General features: G+C 38.2%; 1 protein-coding gene across 3 annotated transcripts; it reads right to left on the minus strand.

Moving 5' to 3' along the window:
- Window positions 1-95: 95 nt before the first annotated feature.
- LOC127413825 (RUN and FYVE domain-containing protein 2-like) lies at window positions 96-22,646 on the minus strand. Of its 3 annotated transcripts, none has more exons than XM_051651270.1 (18): window positions 22,500-22,646; window positions 18,048-18,221; window positions 17,543-17,660; window positions 16,848-16,949; window positions 15,087-15,210; window positions 14,934-14,998; window positions 14,682-14,747; window positions 14,081-14,150; window positions 13,879-13,980; window positions 12,917-13,033; window positions 12,627-12,794; window positions 12,450-12,547; window positions 9,994-10,113; window positions 7,182-7,311; window positions 6,117-6,211; window positions 5,985-6,033; window positions 5,238-5,318; window positions 96-2,649 (listed from the first exon to the last, which is right to left on the minus strand). In XM_051651270.1, exons 1-18 carry the CDS (start codon window positions 22,573-22,575, stop codon window positions 2,506-2,508), a joined length of 1,899 nt encoding a protein of 632 aa, XP_051507230.1. In that variant the 5' UTR covers window positions 22,576-22,646; the 3' UTR covers window positions 96-2,505. The 3 variants fall into 3 exon arrangements, with proteins under 3 accessions (XP_051507230.1, XP_051507229.1, XP_051507231.1); XM_051651269.1 differs by lacking the exon at window positions 22,500-22,646 and adding an exon at window positions 19,888-20,416; XM_051651271.1 differs by lacking the exons at window positions 96-2,649; window positions 5,238-5,318; window positions 5,985-6,033; ... (2 more) ...; window positions 9,994-10,113; window positions 22,500-22,646 and adding exons at window positions 10,661-11,033; window positions 19,888-20,418.
- Window positions 22,647-22,903: the final 257 nt, after the last annotated feature.

Consider the following 22,903-nt stretch of genomic DNA (forward strand, 5'->3'; position numbering starts at 1 on the left):
CAAGATGCATTTCACAGACAGTTTGTGTAGCTTTTTTGTACCTTTTTGGGAATGTACTAAATGTTTAGATCTCAAAACATCCATAACACAAAAAGTGGAATTGAAATAAACTTTAGTGGATTAAGGCATATGTACAGATTCATACATAAATCACATTTACAGTTGTGGTCAAAAGTTTAAATACACTTGCAAAGAACAGGTATATCAAGGCAGTCTTGAGTTTCCAATGATTTCTACAACTCATAGTTCTGTGATGGAATGATTGGAACACATATGTCTTTGCCACAAAAAACATTAATGCATTTTGGTTCTGTTATTAATTTATTAAGGGTCTTCTGAAAATGTGACATATACATACAGCAATGCTAATATTTGGTTGAATGTCCTTTTCACAGCAATTAGATGCTTTTGGTAGTCATCCACAAGCTTCTGGTTGTATCTTTGACCACTCCTCTTGATAGTATTGGTGCAGTTCAACTAAATGTTGGCTTTCTGACACAGACTTGTTTATTCAGCAGTCAATGAGAACGTGGGGGTTTAAGTCAGGACTTTGGGAAGGCTATTCTAAAATCTTAATTCTAGCCTGATTTAGCCATTCCTTTACCATTTCTGATGTGTGTTTGGGGTCATTGTCCTGTTGGAACACCCAACTGCATCCAAGACCCAACCTTCTGGCTGATAGTGTTAGCATTTCCTTATGAATTTGGAGGTAATCCGCCATTATTCCATTTACTTTCTGTAAAGCACCAGTTCCACTGGCAGCAAAACAGCCCCAGAGCATGATACCACCACCACCATGCTTGACGGTAGGTATGGTGTTCTTCAGGTTAAAGGCCTCACCTTCTCCCCTCCAAACAGATTTCTGGTCATTGTAGCCAAATAACTAAATTTCTGTTTCATTTGACCACAGAACTTTTCTCCAAAAGGCTTTTTCTTTGTCCAGATGATCAGCAGCAAACTTCAGTCTAACGTTAAGGTGCCGCATCTGGAGCAAGGGCTTCCACTTTGCATGGCAGTCTCTCAGCCCATGGCGATGTAAAACCCGCTTGACTGTGGACACTGACACCTGTGTTCCAGCAGCTTCTAATTCATTACAGACCTGCCTTTTGGTGGTTCTTGGTTGACTCTTGACCATCGTGACCAATATTCTCTCAGCAACAGGTGATAGCTTGCGTTTTCTTCCTGATCATGGCAGTGACAGAACTATGCTATGCACTTTATACTTACAAATAACTGTTTGCAGTTGATCTTGGGACTTGTAACTGCTTTGAAATGGCTCCAAGTGACTTTCCTGACTTGTTCAAGTCAATGATCCACTTTTTCAGATCCATGCTGAGCTCCTTAGACTTTCCCACTGTAGCGTTTGTGGCTGAGTCTATCAAACCAGCCCTATTTAAATGGGCTCCGAGAAGTCACCAGCTGTAGTCAATCATAATCACTCACAAGAATTTAACAGGCCATGCCACAAAGCAAAGTTTCTACATCACCAAAATTCAAGTTGCTGTATGTATATATCTGACCCATCAGATTCTGTCATACTTCAGGAAGACTCATAATAAATTCATAAAAGAACAAAATGCATGAATGTTTTTGGTGACAAGATGTATGTGTTCCAATCATTCCATCACAGAAAAATAAGAGTTGTAGAAATCATTGGAAACTCAAGACTGCCATGATATACATGATCTTTACAAGTGTATGTAAACTTTTGACCACAACTGTATAAGTTAACCACTGGATTTTGAATAGCTCCAACTATTCAAGGGAAATGTCAGCATATTCAAGGCAAGTCAGCAAAGTACTCCAAAGTGAGTAACATTCCCGTTCTGTACCAAGGTAAACCTGCTAGTGTGAATTAACACCAAGATTTTCTGTGCTATCTGATGTGAATCCAACTCAATTGTACTTGAGCAGCACTGACAACATGTTTACTTGTGTATACAGATTTTTCAACTCGCACCTAACCAGGGAAACAATTGTGTAAAATCCCTGTTTGTCAGTTTGGCTTGTTAAACACAAATGAAATGGCACAAATTAATGTCTTTCAACTGAATTTAAAATAATGTTTTAGAAAATATCCTATTTAGTAATTGTGTTAACTTTCGACATGTGACGTGAAGAATGAATCCTGTTCACCCTTCGTGTATCAAAAGTATATTTCCAGCATGTGTGGGAATGCTGTGCTTAAAATAATCCAATCTGAAATTCAGCTACTTACTGCCCAGAGTCATGATTTATAACCAATTTGTAAACTTCAGTTCATCTTTCTTTGGGCACACTAAGTGCCAAACACTGCTTTGGCCAACTGCACAAACATTATAGAGCTGTTGTTAAATCTGCTCTGGGGCAACAGGCTTATTCCTGTGTGAAATGTAAACTTCAACCATGAAAAAACAGGTGCATCCATTTTGGTCACTTTGTTATAGCGTGACACAATGTAAGACCGCGCAATGTCCCAAATAAAGTTCATATTAGCTTTTGTTATTGTGCACTGTTATTTCTGTCTTATGTGGCGTTGGAGGAGCAGCGCTGCAGAAGCAGAGCGTGGCAGGTGTCGCAGACTCTCACAGGTTTTGGTGAAGCAGGGAGCGGCAGCTCATTATCTGAGCAAGCATTGCAGAAGATCTCTCCACAGTTCCTGCAGTGGTGCTGTTCAAACAAAGACAGATGAGATAATTTCAATTAAAGGGCCATTTCTCTTTGTTTTTGGTTTCAATTGTACTTTAAGTGAGTCGGTGGAATCTTCGCAACTGTATTTTGGGATTCATCCAGACAGTTGCCCTGGGGAATTGCCATTAAGTTATTTTCTTAGGAGATAAGTTAAAGTGATAGTTCACCCAAAAATGAAAATTCTCTCATCATTTACTTACCCTCATGCCATTACAGATGTGCATGACTGACTTTCTACTGTAGAACACAAACAAAGATTTTTAGAATATCTCAGCTCTAGGTCTTCGCAATGCAAGTGAATGGTGGTGACTAGAACGCAAAAGGCCCAAAAAGGACATAAGGCAACATCAAATTAATTCATATGACTCCAGTGGTTAAATTCATATCTTCTGAAGTGATATGATAGGTGTGGGTGAGAAACAGATCAATATTTAAGTCCTTTTTTACTGAAAATCCACACTTTCACATTCTGATGTGGAAGTGACTTTCACTTTCACATTCAGCCACCGACTGGTTGGGGCTGGTCAAACGTGGAGATTGATAGTAAAAAAGGACTTAAATATTGACCTGTTTCTCACCCACACCTATCATATTGCTTCGACATGTATTTAAACACTGGAGTCATATGAATTACTTTTTTGCTGCCTTTATCTCCTTTTTGGACATTCTGAGTTCTGGTCACCATTCACTTACATTTTGAGGGCCACTAGAGCTGAAATAGTCTTAGAAAAATCTTCAGTTGTGTTCTCTAGAAGAAAGAAAGTCATACACATCTGGGATGGTATGAGGATAAGTAAATGATAAGAGAATTTTCATTTTTTGGTGAACTATCCCTTTAATAATTCTGAGGATTTGATAGTGAAGTCACCTTTAAGGGTAAAGAGCATCACTTGGCAAATCAGTTTTTCATTCAAGTATGAAGGTAAATCAGTAGCTAAACTCGAGAGCTTACATATTTGGATTTGAGAACTTATACAATAAATATTTGTACTCGTAAGTACACTTACAGAACCGATGTGAAAACTTGTAAAATAAAAATTTGAAGTTGAATGTTGCAATCTGCACTCACAGATAATTATTCAAAGCTTGTGTTCTGAATTCACAATTGCAGACTAGTCACAAATTTGTAAAATTACATTCACATAAATACAACTACAGACACAAACTTGTATTACATATTAACTTTTGTACTTTAATTTTCGCAGTACAACCACAAATCGGCACTTACAGCCTCTTAAATCTGACACTGCATCTTTAAATCTTCACGCCTTGACTTTTGCAACTACTTTTGCGAAAAACCTGTAGCAAAACTCACTTGTGCACTTGTAAAATCCTGGTGCGAGACAGCAAGCCAGTGTCCGGCGAGGGAGGGGGCAATGAAGTCATTTTATTTTGTTGATGCCTATCCAAAGAAATGGGACATTTTGTATACGATGACGTCACGCCACACACCTTTTTGTTAGGGCAAAGCAGGACAGGTATTATGGATCAACTGGGGATCGTGTTAACTGGTTGTATAATATTGCAAATAAAATAATTCCACTTGCGATTTACTGCTCTGACAAGTGTAATCGGCAGTTCCCAATCAAATCAATGTCCCATGTTAACATAGGTAACCATGTTACCCTGTGAAACTGTTAAAATCGCTCTTAAACTGTGTCAAATTCATTAGAACAGACATCAGTGAAACAAAGTGGGTTAATAATGATACCAATATTTTGTATAATGTGCAAAATGTATTTTCTTCATTCCTTGGCAAGTGAAATTATAAGCATCCCCAGTTATACACCCCCAAATTATACGCCAAGTTAACACGAGCTCCAGTTGATCCATAACACCTGTCCTGCTTTGCCCTAATAAAAAGGTGCAGACTGGCGCTTTGGCGTGACATCATCGTGTACAAAAACGTCCCATTTCTTTGGCTAGGCACCAACCAATAAAATGACTTCATTCGAAACGAACACTGATCTTGCTCTCTCGCACCAGGATTTTACAAGTGCACAAGTGAGTTTTGCTACAGGTTTTTTGCAAAAGTAGTTGCAAAAGTCAAGGCGTGAAGATGTAAAGTCACAGTGCCAAATTTGAGAGGTTGTAAGTGCCGATTTGTGGTTGTACTGTGAAAATTTAAAGTACAAAAGTTAATGTGTAATACAACTTTGTGTCTGTAGTTGTATTTATGTGAACGTAATTTTACGCAATTGTGAATTCAGTACACAAGCTTTGAATTACTGTCTGTGAGTGCAGATTGCAACATTCAACTTCAAATTTTTCTTTTACAAGTTTTCACATCGGTTCTGTAAGTTTACATTTCAATTTACGAGTATGAATATTTATTGTACAAGTTCTCAACTCCAAATATGCAAGCTCTCAAGTTTTGCTACTGATTTACCTTCATATTAAAGCATCATCTAATTCTTACGTGGAAATGTTTTCCAGTGCATAAATCCAGTACCAAACCCATTTTTCTCTCATTTAAAAATTGCTTTATTCAGAAATATGTGAAAATGGATGGCAAGCTGTAATACAGATTACATTGTATATCACAGAATGGCATTTTGGATTCTGACCTTTCTTCTTGAAATTGAAAATTCCTTCTCGCAAAGCTTGCAGTGTGTAGCATCTTTATCCTTCAGCCAAACCTGTCCACCCTAAAATAAATAGTTTATTAATAACATAGGCAAGCTTGTTTTGTTTTTTTCCCTTTTTCACCCAATTTGGAATGCCCAATTCCCTATGCGCTTTTTTAAGTCCTCGTGGTCGCGTAGTGATTTGCCTCAATCCGGGTGGAGGACGAATCCCAGCGGCGTCTGAGACCGCCAACCCATGCATCTTATCACATGACTTGTTGAGCACATTGCCACGGAGACATAGTGCGTTTCACGCCATCCACCGCGGCATCCATGCTCAACTCACCGAGAACGAACCACATTATAGCGACCACTAGGAGGTTACCTCATGTGACTCTATCCTCCCTAGCAACCGGGCCAATTTGGTTGCTTAGGCGACCTGGCTGGAGTCACTCACCACGCCCTGGGATTCGAACTAGCGAGCTAGCGAACTCCAGGGGTGGTAGCCAGCGTCTTTTACCACTGAGCTACCCAGGCCCCAAAAATGAACTCGTTAAAAGACTCAACACACACATGGACTGAACTTTGATAATTATCTTACAAAAAAGTACTGTGGCGGAACCATGGTACAGTAATGGTATCCGATGGTAAAACCATGGTACCATGTCAAAAAAAACAAAACAAAAAAACATGGTAATACCACTGTACTTTTTGTTAGTGTTATCGTAACAATTTTTGAACGCAAACCTGAAGTGACTTATTTGCTTCTTTTATATCTTCAATTTTCAACTTTGACCTGAAAAAGAAATGTGTGTGTATCAGCACAAGAAAAACATTAATTTTGGTGGTGGGTGGAGGATTGATTTCAATCATACATACTCGCTGAGTTTGCAGCCCAACTCTTCCAGTGCCTGCTCATGCTCCTCACAAATTCCCTTCAGCTGTGTGTTCTCATCCTGCAACCTGTGAAATTCCTGAGAGGACAAAAAGACATGTCAGAGCTTGTAGGACTGGATTGTTCTATTCTTCTAAAAGCTCAATCGAGCATTCTGACCAAAATTGTAGTTCATATTAAATACAAATTTCATCATTACTTACACTTATTTTGTTATGGCTTTCATAATATGACCCTGCAATTCTTTCTTCCATGGAAAATAAAAGGTGAAATGTTGACTAATATCCAAGCTGCTTTTTTTCATATAATAATAATCATCAAGTAATTGATCAAGCTCCAAAATTACAAAAAGCATCATCAAATTTTCTTAAAAGTGGTCCATATTACTCTATATGCCATTGTTCTGAAGCCATAAAATAGCTTTGTGTGACAAATAAACAAAAATTTAAAGCTGAAGTGTGTAATGTCTGCACCAACAGAATTGCAAAAATAAACATTGTTTTCAAACATCTTTTTCAAACACTGCTGTTGATCAAACAAACCGATAGTCCCGTCACAAATTCAATCCATCGGTTGAGCCAATGTTGCTGTGTTGGGCTGGACGAGCCATTCAAAACAAACTGAGAAATTTTTATAGCACCAAAGAGACAGTGTTTACAGTTCTCTAGGAAATTAACCAACAAATGGCTTACTTATAGTTGTCTCTGCAAAATAAGCTGGGATAAAAGAAAGTATTTTAACAACGAAAAAGTTCCTGTCTTCAGCTTTTACCCATTATTCACTGAAAATCCTGCCCTCTGCTGTAGCGATTTTGGAATTTGACATCACCCGTCCTCATTCTCACATTATATGAAAAGGAGCAGCCAGCATATTCTTCAAAAATTTACCTTTTCTTTTCCACGGAAGTAAATAAAGCATTTGGAATGACATGTAAATGAGTAAATGATCAACTTTTTAGGTGAAACGTTCCTTTAAATGATAGCAGTACCTTAGTCCTCATACGGACTTACTGTGGACATTGTCATTGAGAATGGAGAAATTCATCTTACTTTTTTGAGTCTGCTGATTTGCTGGGCCTCAGCAGTGAGCTGGGCAATGGTCTCTCGTTCTCTTTCCAATTCATTCTGTAATGTCTGCCGCCATTCTCTCTCTATTTTGAAGTCTGTTTCCAGCTGCATACTAAACATATTAGTCACATAAATTTCCCATTCAATTTCTTCCTATTTTCCAAACCAGCATCAACTGTAAATACTGTAAATGAGATTCGGTGTGGTACAAATAAAAGAATGAGGTACAGTTTACACCAGTGTTTTTTTTTAGGAGGGGGCATACTTCCAAGGAAGCTTCAAGTTAATAATTAATAAACTATGGGGAGTCACGTGACGCCATGCGAGGATCGGATGTGTGAACGGTGAGCTCTGCGCACTTTGCTAGTTTTAATACTTTTTTTGACATAAACCGGTGAGATTCGATACACTCTGTTCCATAACTGTTCTAGGAGGACAACATGTCAAAGAATTCAAAATCCTCTGGCTCTGGAGACATTAAAAGACACTTACATGCTCAAGCTGATGCCCCCGAGCAGGCCGCAAGCCTGGGAGTCAATTTGGTCGGAGAGGTGAGGGAAATGCGGCGAGAGATGCTGAACATGTCGGCAATGTTGACGAAGGTTGTTGCTGACTTGGGGGATCTTGCTGTGGTGTGTCGATCGATAACTGTCATGGTGGCGAAGTTCACTGATGTGGTTACAAGAGTGGGGGATGTCGAGAAACGGATCGATTACCTGAAGTCATCGGAGAGGGAATTATCTGCAAATTCGCTAGCAACCGAAGTGGATTTGGGGCGTGTCTGGGTGAAGTTGGAGGACATGGAGAACCGTAGGTGGTGAATCGTTGGAATCCCTGAGGGAGCAGAGGGACAGGATACAGTGAAATTCCTGGATGGGCTCTTTCCAAATCTGCTCGACATAGCAGGCCATAAGCTGGAAATCGAGCAAGCTCACAGGATTCCTGCTCTTCGATCCACAGAGGGAGACAGGCCCTGATCAATTCTGGCCAAATTTCTGAGATCATCCGATAAAGATTTTGTGTTACGCGAGGAGTAAAGGAAGGCTTTCTTGGAAGAACCACAGCATTTTCTTTTTCCCAGACTTTGCGAATTCGACAAGAGAGAAGAGTGATCGATTCGAGAAATGCAAGAAACTTAAACACCAACGGAAGGTCGCTTTTGCACTGATATTGCCGGCCAAACTGAGAATAGATGCTAAGGATGGCCGTAAAACATTCACATGCCTACAGCAAGCGATATCCTTCATAAAGTCAATGGAGTGAGCAAGTCATCTCATTGTACTCACGTTGCAGCCGAGTGGACCGGCTCACTGAAAATTCACTCGACTGTTTGAAGATTCTGCACGCTTTTTTTTGTGATGGTTCCGCCTAGCAGCTGGAGTTTATTTTGTAGAGTGGCACACCTTCGGGACAGTTTTGTGGATGAATCTACATGCTCTTTGTGCTTATTTCTCCTGTTGGCTGGGGTTTGTTTTGTGGAACATTTCTTGCAAAGACATTGGAGTGATTAAGTCACTTGTTTGCACTCATGTTGCAGCCGAGTGGACTGGCTCACTGAACATTCGTTTGACTGTTTGAAGAATCCGCACGTTCTTTTTGTGCTGGTTTCGCCTAGCGGCTGGAGTTTATTTTGTATAGTAACATACTTTCAGGACAGTTTTATGGATGAAGCTACACATTCTTTGTGCTTATTCCGTCTATTGGCTGGAGTTTGTTTTATAGATTATCTTTTGCTGTGTAATTCTGTCTCACAAACTTTTTATAGAAACACCGGACTTGAGCAATCTGACAGCAAAGTTGTTGCGGGGGTTCTCTTAGGAGTACATGGACTGTTTGAGTTTGGAGGGATGGACGCCAGTTGGCGCTGTTGTGCGCGGGGTTAATGCGCACGTGTTTCTTTTTTCTGTTTGTTTGGTTCTGGGGGATGTTCGGGTTTAGTAAATTATTATATAATGTAAGAGTCATTATTGTTTTAGCTGAAATTCAGGGACAAAGTTTTATTTTGGCTAATATTTATGCACCTAACGTTGATGATCAGGACTTTTTTATATTGCAAGCCACTGGCACCCCTCATGATATAATATTGGGAGGAGACTTTAATCTTTTGATGGACTCAGTCCTTGATCATAGTGAAGCAAAATTGTGTAAGCCCCCTAGAGCAACACTGACGTTTCACAGGATGTGTAAAAATCTTGGTCTTACAGATATTTAGAGACTTTTGAACCCATCTGGTAGGGACTATACATTCTTTTCATCAGTCCATAAGATTTACTCTAGAATAGATTTTTTTTTTTTTTTTTTGATATCCAAGTCCCTCACTTCATCTGTCGTTGATTGCTCAGTTGGAAACCTTTTAGTCGCCCTGGTGTGTTTAGAGGTGTTGCCACATATGGAGAAAAGGAAATCATATAATTGCCGCTTTAATGTATCCCTTTTGGAAAATCCTAAATTCCAATAAATATTTAATAAACTATAATATAATAATCGGAACTGCTATAATAATTCTTAAAATGCTAAAAATGAAGATTCGGTATCACTTAAAAATAAGGTTACATTAAACATGAACAATACTTTTACAGCATTTATTAATCTCTTGGTTAATGTTAATTTAAACATATACTAACACATTTTTAAAATCACAATCATTGTATATGTTAACATTAGTTAATAATAATTGTATTTTTATTAACTAACATTAACAAACAATAAACATGTTAGGCTTACCACTGGTTTACACTTCCCTAATTGGCATCAGGTTCTATTCAAAATGAATGATAGATGCTGCAAAACTCACATTTGCTTCTCCCTCTGGGCTATCTGCTTTTGGAGACTGTCAGCTTTGTTAGTGAAGTCCTGCTTGAATTTGCGCACTCCGGCTTCAGCACTGGAACGTTCTCTCTCTGCATCCTGCAATCTGGTGTAATTCAAACCAACTGGGTAAAACTACGGCTCTGAATGTGACGGAATGTGCGGGAATGTATTGGAACAAATCGGATACAAAATAAAGAGATGGCCATATTTCAACAGGCACAAAAGAGTGGGAACAAATACAGAGCTAGATGACAGAAAAGATTTGCGCTGCAGAAAAAGCAAAAAATGTACACGAGTGGGCAATTTAAGCAATGGACCTTAGTTAATTTTTCACAAATAATAACGAGGCTGTGAGGGATACACTGCATTCAAAAGGTTGTACTGTATACTTTGGCATCGATTGTTCCTTTGACGAAACATCTTTTTAAAACAATACGGTGAACAAAAAGGGGAAAACATGGGCTGTGAAAATTCAAAGTCGACACAGAACAGTACAACTGTAGGTCTATCCCACACAGCACTGTTTTCTTTCATGAAAAATTAAATACAGTATGCTGTCTACGCTGACAAAGGTCTATAGGGGTCAAGGTTACTTTGATTTGTAAATTTTAATGTTTTTGACAAATGACTCACTGAATAGACAGTTAAGAGTAGTTTAAAACATCAAATTTATTGAAGATTGTGATAAAAGACACATCATATTTGTGAAATTATGTGACTGTTAAATGTTACAGGTAAATATTTATGCTACAGTACCACAAGAAAGAGACTTGCTGGGATCACTAAATAGTATGTGGAAAAACCATCATTAAATAAAACTTATAAGAGGACTAGTAAAGAGCGATCAACTTTTAAGATACCGCATTTCGCCACACAACTACTGTTAAGTGACAAATAGCAAATTTATCTTAATATCAGAAGGAAATATCCTTGACAAGTTTGTACTGGTGCTCGGTATCTGTGCTAGCGCATTTGACAAATGACATGGCAAGAGTTCTTGTCTGGCTGAGTAGGTCCTTGTCGCTATTCGTTAATTGAGAAAAACATGGAATTAGAGGAAGGGAGAAGATGAAGAAAAAAAAGAAATGAAAAGGGGGAACAAAAAGGGAAAGAGGATGTAAATATCAGTGAATTTCAATTTCATCCCAAAGCTTCCAAAGAACTTGTTAAGCAGTGCAGTCATACAAACATCAGAAATACGATGGCAATAAATCAATGGAGAAGAAAGGGAAGGATGATTCATGTGGATATGACAGCTCTGAAAGCACCACATTACAACAAGAAACAACACAAATGCTAAAGGATGAGTGGTTAGATTAGAGAAAGCCATTCAATGCATTCTTCCACCATGACCTAACCAGATGTGATGTGATTAGATTTCAGCGGCAAGCAATTTGTGTGTTCACGCTGAACTGCTGTGACATAGCACAATCACAGCCAGTCATATTTGATGCTTAATGTACTGTTATGAGAAGCTGGATTTGGACCAATGAGAGTTCACAGTTAGCAGAAATACCCTACAAAACACTGCGAAAATCATAAACTGTCCTGTCACGGCTGCTTAGGACAAAACATGGAATATACCTTTTATCCCTGACTCATTATCGTGACTCATCTGGTTAGGACACGGTGTTAGATTATATGCATGCAAAGTCCTTTTGCATGCTATCAAGTAGCTAGGCACTTCCTGAGTCCTGACCCTCAGAAAACTGCCACCACTCATAAAACAAAACCACTGATAGTTCTGACACCATTAATGTACTTTAATTTGATTTTGTCTGCAAAACCAGACATTAGATCCTGAGGTGCAGTTTATACTGTAATATGCAACCCTCTGCAGATAACCTTCTTCTGAATTTGGCAAACAAAACGTTCCTTTAACTTAGTATTGTTCACAAATATCTCTAATGTACGCAAGGTGAAATCAATGCTTAAAATAAACTCCAAAATATTATGCTGTACTGCTAAAAATAAGCTAAATGCACTTCAGGTGTATGAGTCCACTGAAGCCCAAATTATACTTTGTTTTTTACGTGTACGCTTGCATGCGTACAGGGGAAGTGACGTAGATTTCGTGATCAGCAGGGTACATGAGCGCTTAGGAGGAATTATTTGCACTAATTAGTGTGTCCACAAGGTGGCAACACTCACAGTTGGGCCGTTGCGTTCACATAGTAGCACAAAACAACTTGAATCAACCAGTGAACAACAGGAGACGAAGGTGGAAACAACAACAGTCAGGAGGTCAGGAGATACCTAAATTTAAAAACTTGAGTCTGAAAGACTATAAAGACATCTTTGTGTGTCTAAACTCCTTAAGAGAAATAGTGTGTATTCATGTACGCGTGCGCTAGCGAGCATGTAAAAACTAAAGTATACTTTGGGCTAGAACGTTATGCCTGACATGACATCCAAAATAAATTAGTAATCGCTTCTCACCTTTGCTCCAGCTGTTTCATAGTTGCCGTTATTTGATTTGTCTTCTCCTCCAATCGTGCAATCATGTCATTTTTTTGTCTCATGCTGTCATCTGAAGACTGTTGATAATTACAGATTGTTTTATGAAACATATTTTATTTCAGCAAGATTTTGTAAATAAAATGAACTATGTTTTACCTGCATTTTTTGGTACATCTCCACATTGATGGCTTTAACCTCATCTAATTGGTGCCGAAGTCCAATCAAAGTGTCTTGTTTTTCATGGATGTCCTTTTCTAACAGTTTCATTGCCATCTCCATCTCCTGCTTCATGCTCACCTGCACAACCAGCTCATTCTCCACATCCTGGAACACACAGAGCGATTCAAGGAATGGTTACGTACTAAAAACAGGTTTGTCCTCTTAATTGTGCCATGCACCACTGCTCAATCTAAAAAGCAAGTACTTTTATGTGGTTGAGCACAGACCTGTCTGAGTTGACACTCCTCTTTAAGTTGCCGTCTTGCCTCATTGTACATTTCATCTAGGCCCTGCCTTGACTGCTTGTACGTGTCCAGTTCACAGTTCAAATCTCCCTCTGCCAGCTTTTCAGAATGGAGAACATATTGCATTAATATGTACCAACGGTTTGACATTTTTATCACTACTGATCACAGTTTGTTACTAACTAAATTAGCCTAGTCAAAGCCTTGCAAAGTTTTAGACCAGGGTGTATCTAATTACTGTATAATTAGATAGTAATCAAACTATACACACAGTAGTTACTGAGTTACTTGCTTCAAAGGAATAGTTCACCTTTATAAAAATATAAAATGTCTAATAATTTACGCACTCTCATGCAGAAGTGTATGACCCCCCAAACTGAACACAAACAAATATTTATACAAGTATATCTCAGCTCTGTAGGTCCATTCATTGCAAGTCAACATGGTCAAAAATTTTGAAGCTTCAAAAAAGCACATAAAGGCAACAAAAATGTAATCCATATTAAATCCGTGTCTTTAGAGGCTATATGATAATTATGGATAAACAGATCAATATTTAATTCCTTTTTTACTATCAATCTCCACTTTCACATTCTTCTTTTGTTTTTGGCATTTTACATTCTTTGTGCATATTGCCACCTACTGGGCAGGGAGGAGAATTTATGGTAAAAGAAAGTACTTAAACATTGATCTGTTTATCACCCACACCTATTATATGCTTCAGAAGACATGGATTTAACCACTGGAGTCGTATGGATTACTTTTATGCTGCCTTTAAAGTTTGGTCACCATTCATTTGAATTGTATGGACCTACAGAGCTGAGATATTCTTCTAAAAATAGTTGTTTGTGTTCAGCAGAAAAAAGAGAGTCATACACATCTGGGATGGCATGAGGGTGAGTAAATGATGAGAAAATTTTTACTTTTGTGAACAATGACAATACCTCAAGACGCTGTTGTGCTTTCATTAGTATTACAGAATTTTCAGTCCTGAGTTGGTGGTTCTCTTCCTGTAGTTTAATTATGTTGTTTTTTGCTATTGCCAACTGTAATAATAAAAAAAACAACAACAACAAAAAGTTGGTATCAGATATCTCTATTCACCAGGTAATACTAATTCTTCTAAATACTGAAAACAAACAGTACCTCTTCGATGAGTTTGGAGTTGGATTTTTCTAATGACTCCACACGTCCCTGTAATCCTTGAAGTGTGGAACTGACCAAAACAAAGTTTTAGATTAACATCATAAGCAGTAGGTTACATCAAAGTTTAAAAGTCAACATGAAATGCTGTTTGCAACCCATTTTACTTCCATAATCCCACATATTTCTGAGTGCACCAGGGTTTTCAACAGAAAAACTGTGGGACGAAACTTGATTTTATCCAATGGGAATTGACTGAATCATGAACACTGGGCATTACATACCAGAATTGTTAGATGTTAGGAGTTGAAACAGTAGGAGGGATTTGTGATGTCAGCCATAAAATTGTTTCAAAGGCAGATCAAGTTATTACAGTTAATTAGATTTTTTTATATAAAGTGCGTGCACAGAAGAATCATACAGAATAAGACCAGGAACATGCATTTAGAAAATAAATAGGGTTGATTTTGATTTCATGTTGACTTAAAAGTACTTATTTTTAAAAAAAACACATGAATTCATATTATAGCCAATACTTTGCACTGGTTTTGCGATCACTCATTCTCCATATTTCACAATTGCTTTAGAAAGAGCATGAACTTACTTCAGCTGCCTATTTAATTCTTCAACATAGTTCTTCTGATCCAAAATGGCTGCAATTTGACCATTTCTATTTAAAAAAATGTTGATGAAAGCCATTAATAAAGAAAAATATATTATGGTAATGCATTAATAATGTATTAAGTATTATAATAATGATTTACTGTAATATATTTTCCCCACTTTAGACAACGGATGAGTGGCCATTAAAATGTTCAGTACATTAAGCATGCTTTCTAACAAGTATACTTTCTACCTTTCTTCACTTCTGTAGTCATCCATGTCATTCTTCAAGTACATGGAGAAGTCTATTACACCAACCTGTGGATTCAAATACAAGGCATTAATATTACTCAAACAGAAACCACAAGTCAAGTTATTAAAAATGGCCAATATACAATGTTCATACTTGTGTATCGAGGTCCTCGCCCTTCACACATAAGTTGGCATCTATGACGTTAAGTCCCACCAGAAGACCGACGATAACTGCTCCCTCCTCCTCCAGCATCACTGCTGAGCTCTCATAAAACTCACTGCACATACACATATGTGTTTTATCATTTATCATTCTTTATATGTATAACAATAAAAAATAAAAAAAACACAACTATCATGCTTCAGAATGGTTAAACCTCAGTCACTTGTCACAGGTCCCACAGCAATGTGGCACACATGGGTTATAAGCTATACCGAGGCAAACTACCACCACTTACTTTAGTCTACTTTGAGTACAGCTGTACTCTGATACTGCATCTTGCTGACTTAAAATACTAAAAGAGAACATTTATGCTATTTAATCCTCAAAGTTGATTTTTAATAGCTGGCTAGACCTCATTCCAACAGCTTGGTCTTGCTTTTTCCTGCATTTCATTTACAGGAACATTTACCTTCCCAGACTTTCCCATCAAGCAAAATACTTCTCAAGGTCTTTGTGACTGCATATCTTGATAGCTGCAATTCATACTTTCATGCACCCAAGCCTGGCCACTGCAATGAGCCGCATGTGGACAAATTCACACATCACCCAATCATGCACCTTAATGACAATATGAATTCTTCTTCACTATTATAACTGCCCAAACCCTGGCTATAATATTTCATAGTCTAAAAACAAACCTCTAAAGAATCTGCATGGTCTAAAATGTAAATACAGTATCTTTGCAAAACTGAAATGACGTAGTGCCACGTTGAATTGCAATATGCTTACTTCCCATTGTAACAAAACTGCATTATGTAGCATTTGTTGTTTTTCTGAAGCACTAAAAATGACAACACTGATACAGTATATGAATGATATTACATAGAGTATATGTGTATTTCGTTACTTTGTTGTGACAAAAGCACAAAGTTAATACATATAAATACTGAGGGGCCTGGGTTGCTCAGAGGTAAAAGACGCTGGGTACCACCCTGGAGTTCGCTAGTTCGAATCCCAGGGCGTGCTGAGTGACTCCAGTCAGGTCCCCTAAGCAACTAAATTGGCCCGGTTGCTAGGGAGGGTAGAGTCACACGGGGTAACCTCCTCGTGGTCGCTATAATGTGGTTCGTTCTCAGTGGGGCGTATGGTGAGTTGAGTGTAGTTACTGCGATGGATGGCGTGAAGCCTCCACACATGCTATGTCTCCGTGGCAACATGCTCAACAAGCCACGTGATAAGATGCACGGGTTGACGGTCTCAGACGCGGAGGCAACTGGGATTCGTCCTCCGCCACCCAGATTGAGGCGAATCACTACGCGACCACGAGGACTTAAAAAGCACATTGAGAATTGGGCATTCCAAATTGGGAGAAAAAGCAAAAAAAAAAACAAAACAAAAAAACATATACAGTATTTATAAGTACATTTTATTAGTCATAATTTAAGGTTAAAAAAAAAAAATTCAAAAACAGATTCTCACAAATTAAATATGGAACCACAGGTTAGAAAATGATGTTTAAATCTTAAGCAGCAGAAAAAGAAGGACTTTTATTATAAGGCTGTATGTATATAATGCACACCCCCTAGCGAGCACTTCTCAGTGCACTTTGATACTCTAAACAGGAAATGCAACACTCATTTGTTTCAGGCATATCTTATCACTTCTCTAATCACTATGTCTGGCACAACTGTTGTGCCAAAGAAAGAAAGAACGAAAGAAAGAATTTCAGATGTTGGATATAAAAAAACTAACCTAAGTATGTATTTCCTGGTGATAAGGAGACGTAGGTAATCTGCCAGTTTCTTCTGCATTAGTGCCAGTCTCAGCCATGCTCTGGCTCTGCCCAGAGGCGTCCTAACAAACACGTACATTTTTATGGAAAAGCTTATTGTGACAGTTGGCAAACATTACAAACAGGCACAGTAACGGCAATCAGTCAAAAACGGTGTATTGAAACTAACTACATATACAAATATGTTTACACTGACTCATATCTGGACAGACAGACAGACAGACAGACAGACAGACAGAGAGATAGAGGACATACAAAGCTGGATATAATAATATTTGTATCCTCCTTAAAACCTGTCAAAGAGGCAGCAAAAAGACTATGATGCCAAAGACTGTCTATCCAACCAGTGATTTGTAAGACTCTAGTATTTGGTTTTACACACATTTGCAAGTTTCAGTTTTGTCATGGAACTAAAACTGAAATTTGCACTTCCCTTTTTTGAATAGCACTTCCCTATTCTCATAATGTATTGAGGAATACAGGTGAGAGAGTGTTAGAAAACTAGACTGCTTTTGTAGTTGAATCTGGAGCTTCCATGTTCTTTGAGATTGATCAGAAAAACGAATTAAGACAAACACTCTGAGGTGTTGTAATTTATCAACAAAGTAAACAAATGAATTGTAAAGCCTCATATTGTCTTCAGCACTGCACATACTTAAGGCCAGGAAGGTCTCGTACACTGGCTGCGATTTCGCCTGCTTCTGGGCACAGCTTTTCAACCATCTCCAGAGGCCCCCACAATGACTTGTTGTATCCAAGAAATGATTTCTTCACTAGGAGATGGAGACAAATATGTTTGCTAAACAACTCGGTGCTAAGATCTTACACACAGAGTATGCACATTTTGATGAAACACCAGGCATCCAAGAGAGTACTCATATGATCTAATATACTTCTGAGAATGAGTTGTAAAAACAAACATTCCCCCTTCGTTTCTGATTATAGAGTCACATGGTATAACAGTCACTGCTATCTGTCTGGTGTCTATGAATAACACTCACATAGGCCATAAAGAGATATGTAATACAGTAGATAATGAGAATAAACTACATTAGCTATTCTATTCAAAAAGCATGCATAAGGAAAGATTAAAAACTCTGCATATATGACTGGTCAGCTGATGGTTCTCTGTGGCTCTCTTTAGTGATGTCTGAGCATACCTTTGAGACCATGCTTCAGGCAGTGTTCCATGACAACAAAGAACTGTTGTAGAGGAGGATAGTCAGAGTCCAGGGTTCGTCCAAAGCTGAGAGCAGACTCAATCAAACCTTTGATGCTAAGTTTAGCCATATTTAGCAAGTTTGCTCGTTCCATTGCCATGGGATCTCGCAAGGCTAGAAGACACAACAAACATATCCAAAACCTTGAAAATATAGCATTAACGCCAAGTCTGCTTTTGTGATTCAAGAAGAATAATAACACAAACAAGAACAACAATCAAGCTAAACAGAAAACTAAACACTCACAACAGCACTTTAACCTCTGGTTGTTTCCTTAAAGCTATCATGTGACCACATTGTGAATGGCTGCGTGAACTAAAAAGCAAGGTAAATTTTAACAAGCCCTTAATGTACTCTTCACAACTACTGGCTTTAAAGGGAAGTTCACCCAAAAATGAAAATTCTCTCATCATTTACTCACCCTCATGCCATCCCAGATGTGTGACTTTCTTTCTTCTGCTGAACACAAACAAAGATTTTTAGAAACATATTTCAGCTCAGTAGGTCCATACAATCCAAGTGAATGGTGACCAGATCTTTGAAGCTCCAAAAAGCACATAAAGGGTGAGAAACAGATCAATATAAAGTCCTTTTTTACTATGAATTCTCCTCCCTGCCCAGTAGGTGGCGATATGCACAGAGAATAATAATTACCAAAAACAAAAGAAGAGGAGTGTGGAACTGAAAGTGGACATTTATAGTAAACAAGGACTTAAATATTTATCTGTTTCTCACCCACACCTTTCATATCGCTTCTGAAGACATGGATTTAACCACTGGAGTCGTAGATTAATTTTATGCTGCCTTTATGTGCTTTTTGGAGCTTCAAAGTTGTGGTACCCATTCACCTGCACTGAGCTGAGATATTTTTTTGAAAAATATTTGCTTGTGTTCAGCAGATGAAAAAAATCATACAAATCTGACATGGTATGAGGGTGAGTAAATGATGAGAGCATTTTCATTTTTGGGTGAACTATTCCTTTAACTGTATTGTCTTTCATCAGTCCAAAACAAAGCCGTTCCACGCTTTTTGTTTTGTGTTTCAACTACAAATACATCACAGAGAAATTGGAGAATTGATCACTTATCAGTTTTGAATATCAGTGACAAGTTGGACCCTGTTTCACTCATCAGGCTAATCAAACATATTCATACAAGCTCTGTCTAACAAGCATAGTGTGGTAGTCTACTTCCCAACATCCCAGTGCCACTTCAGTTGGTCTGGGTAAATGATTAATCTCTTCTGCTTCATTTCTGTCAGGTCAATAACTTAAAAGGTTTGTAGGTTTTGATAATTAAATCACATTTCTACTCTCCCTGCAATTACCATTGTATGTATTAGTAATTCACTACAAATCATTTCCATACACCTTGTCACGTTAAAAAGAACTTCTGCTGAAAACACGTGTAGAGACACATGCGTTGCGTTCGGTTCGATGCGTCCAGCTTTTTTTTTTTAAACGCAACACACTTTCAGTGTGAACGGCCCCTTAGGTTACTTGTCAATGGCCTTTTGTCAAAGAGAGGGGGACAAGTATCACGGGTTATCATGACAGCCAAGTGGGGTACCTCGTAATTAAAATACATTTGGCATAGCAAACGTATAAATAATACCTAGGACGTTGTGGAAAGTGCCGTTAACGCGCCAGGATTTATTGGACTCACAAATGGATCCACACCAATGCATTCTGTATGACATCATTCTTATTACGTACATCTGAGCAACTGATTCCTACAGCCGCCAACGACTTTATAAATGGTATTGTCAGCAGTAACCTACCCTTGGCACCCCATTCCTCGGACGTTTTCGGCTCTGTCATTTTGGGGAGAACGTGAATGCCGCCCGAGAAGGTTTCTGACGCTTTTCTGGCAAAAGCGAATATGGGCGCCTGCCATCTCCCGTCTCCAGATTTCATGGCAGGGCTGCTGGCTCTCTCGCTGGCCGCTTTATCCTCCTGCAGTCTGAGAACACCGAACACTTGCGCTCTCTCTTTGTTGCTCTCTGATGCTTCTGCCAACGCAAGGTCCTGTTCTGCAGGAGTCGCCATCGTAGTGAATATCATACAGTTTAGGATAACGCTTCACCTAACAACCGCGTTGGCAGTGTGTTGAACGGCATTGATAAAGAATGAGCGACGCGATTCAAGCGCTTTTCTCTGCGATGTGCCTTGTCAACGCCCCAGAGGCGACGCGTGTTTTCCATTCATATGAGCATCCGATCGTAGCAGAACGCAAGGCCGTATTCTAGTTTTGTTTACACCCGAGCACTCCTGCACGATTCCGTTTGCAGCAAAGGGGTGGTGTCAAAACGCTAAAAAGACGTAAAAGAGTATGGATATACCACCCTCTACTGCTTGTGTGGCAGATTGTCTGGACCCTGAAATATTTCATTTGGACAGCAAGAACAATTGATAGGAAGTTTTAACATTTATATGGCTGTCCTTAAATAGTAAGGATAAATAGGGGGAAATTATGAATTTAATCAATTCTGAGTTTGACTAAATATCATTTTATAATTGTTGCAAACTTATTCTCAGCTGCCTGTGGCTGCTTTGAATAAACTGTAAAGAGTGATTGGTGACACTTTACAATATGGTTCTATTTGTTAATGTTAGTAAATGCATTAGGTATTATGAACTAACAATGAGCAATATTTTTTAAACAGCATTTATTAAATCTTGGTTCACGTTCATTTATATAAAAAAACAATTGTTCATTGCAAGTTAATGTCAGTTCACAATGCATTAACTAATGTTAACGTATACAACTTTTAATTAAAATATATATAAATGCTTTACAATAATTGTTCATTTTTTATTCATGTTTACTAATGTAGTTATCGAATGTTATTCAACAGTTCGTTCCAGTTCTCGAAGCTGATTGGATTAGCAGCGTTCCAAGAGTGCGGCTATACAGTCCAACGGCACTGGGACGCTTCACTATTTGTATCACTTCGCTTCTCCGTATATGAGTTTCTAAATAGTGGTGGGGATTTTATTCATCGTTCATTTTGATTTCATGCACTGATTCGTTCAGTGACCATTTCTGGACAGTGCATATTTACGCCAATAGGTGGCGACAAATGAGCGTCTTTTATGGTATGAGTGAGTTGTTCAGTAAATACTGATTGGTTGAAAACAGAGTTGGAAATGATGGAAGTGAACGGGCATGATTTTTTTAAATAATAAATAAATAAATGGATTCAATTACAAACAAAACACCACTACTTCAAAACAGAGTATTAAGATTTGTGTAGTGAGTGGAGTTGTGCTTGATTCTTTGGCTTCTTTTGGAACTATTTTCACTGGTGGAGAAGAAATGCACAAACTAACAGGCTAAATTTTGTCTGAAATGTAAGTTATTTAATATAATTTGCTTTTATACAACTTAACTGTTTGTACAAAACCTATTATACTCGCAATCATCCAGTTGTTCCATATTTTAGCACGGATGTGATTACCTGTGGCCTCATGTCCACCTCAGAAGGACAGCACACTTGCTTGTGTGATATTTCTTAAAGGAATATTCCTGGTTCATTACAAGATAAGCTCAATAACTCAACAGTATTTGTGGCATAATGTTGATTACCACAGAAATAATTTCAACTAGTCCCTCCTTTTCTTAAAAAAAAAAAAAAAAAAGAAGCAGCAAAAATCAAGGTTACAAATATTAGGCACTTACATTGGAAGTCAATGGGGCCAATTTTTGGAGGTTTTAAAGGCAGAAATGTGAAGCTTATTATTTTATAAAAATGTTATTCTTCCGTTAACATTTGTGTATTGTTTAGGCTTTAAAGTTGTTTAAATTGTTGTTTTTGCAGTCAATTTAGTGTTTTTGGGTTTACAGTGTTAAGTCTTCACGGCAACAAAGTTGTCAAATTGGTTCTAACTTTACACAGAAAAGGTTAGTGAGTGATTTTAGCACACTAAAATCATGTTAACATGCATACTGTTTACGTCTTGTGGCTATACTTTTGAAACAGTGAGTATTTTAATGTTTACAGATTGGCCCCATTCACTTCCATTGTAAATGCCTCACTGTAACCCAAATATTTGCTTCTTTTAAAGGAGGGACAATTCGAATATAATTTTTGTGGTAATCAACATTATGTCCCTAAATGCTGTCAATTGAGCTTAACTTAAATTAACCCGGAATAATCTTTTAATTAAAGAACCTTATTGTTATGTTACAGAGACATGTTTCTCTAACACATCTTGCACTGAGGAATTTGCCCTTATTCATGAACACGAACCTTAACAACTCTGCTGAAAACCACAGCACTGGTGCTGAGGATTATGCTCCTTCTAAACAATGAGTGTCATTACACTACTGGACTTCAAGTTGAGCCAAGTCTCAAACATCACTAACTTACTAGTATAGTAATGGTCTTACCTTGACTGTAGGCCAGACGCTCCATACTTTCGCTATGGGTGATGCCCCATCGGTGAAGGCTCTGGGGGGAATACATGACTGCAGCTCACCACAGCCTCTTTCAGGGGTAAGATGAACTTTGTGTTTCTCGTGAGACCTTTCTCCCTGGTTCCACTGCACACAAACAGAAAACTAACATACTTTGTTACCATCTCATGGTTAATATTTGAGCATCACTAAAATATTTTCAAGAAAACTAATAACCTACCTATTATCCTTTATTCATGACAGACTGAATTTTCCTGCAAAAAACAAAAACAAAAAAACAAAACATGATGTTATAAACTGACCTACATTCAGCTCTTAGTTTGACTGAACATCATGTTCTGCTGTTTTCTGCTGATCTGCACTCAGGATCTGGCTAT

The sequence above is a fragment of the Myxocyprinus asiaticus genome, chromosome 23 (genome assembly GCF_019703515.2).
Source record: "Myxocyprinus asiaticus isolate MX2 ecotype Aquarium Trade chromosome 23, UBuf_Myxa_2, whole genome shotgun sequence".
NCBI lineage: Eukaryota > Metazoa > Chordata > Actinopteri > Cypriniformes > Catostomidae > Myxocyprinus > Myxocyprinus asiaticus.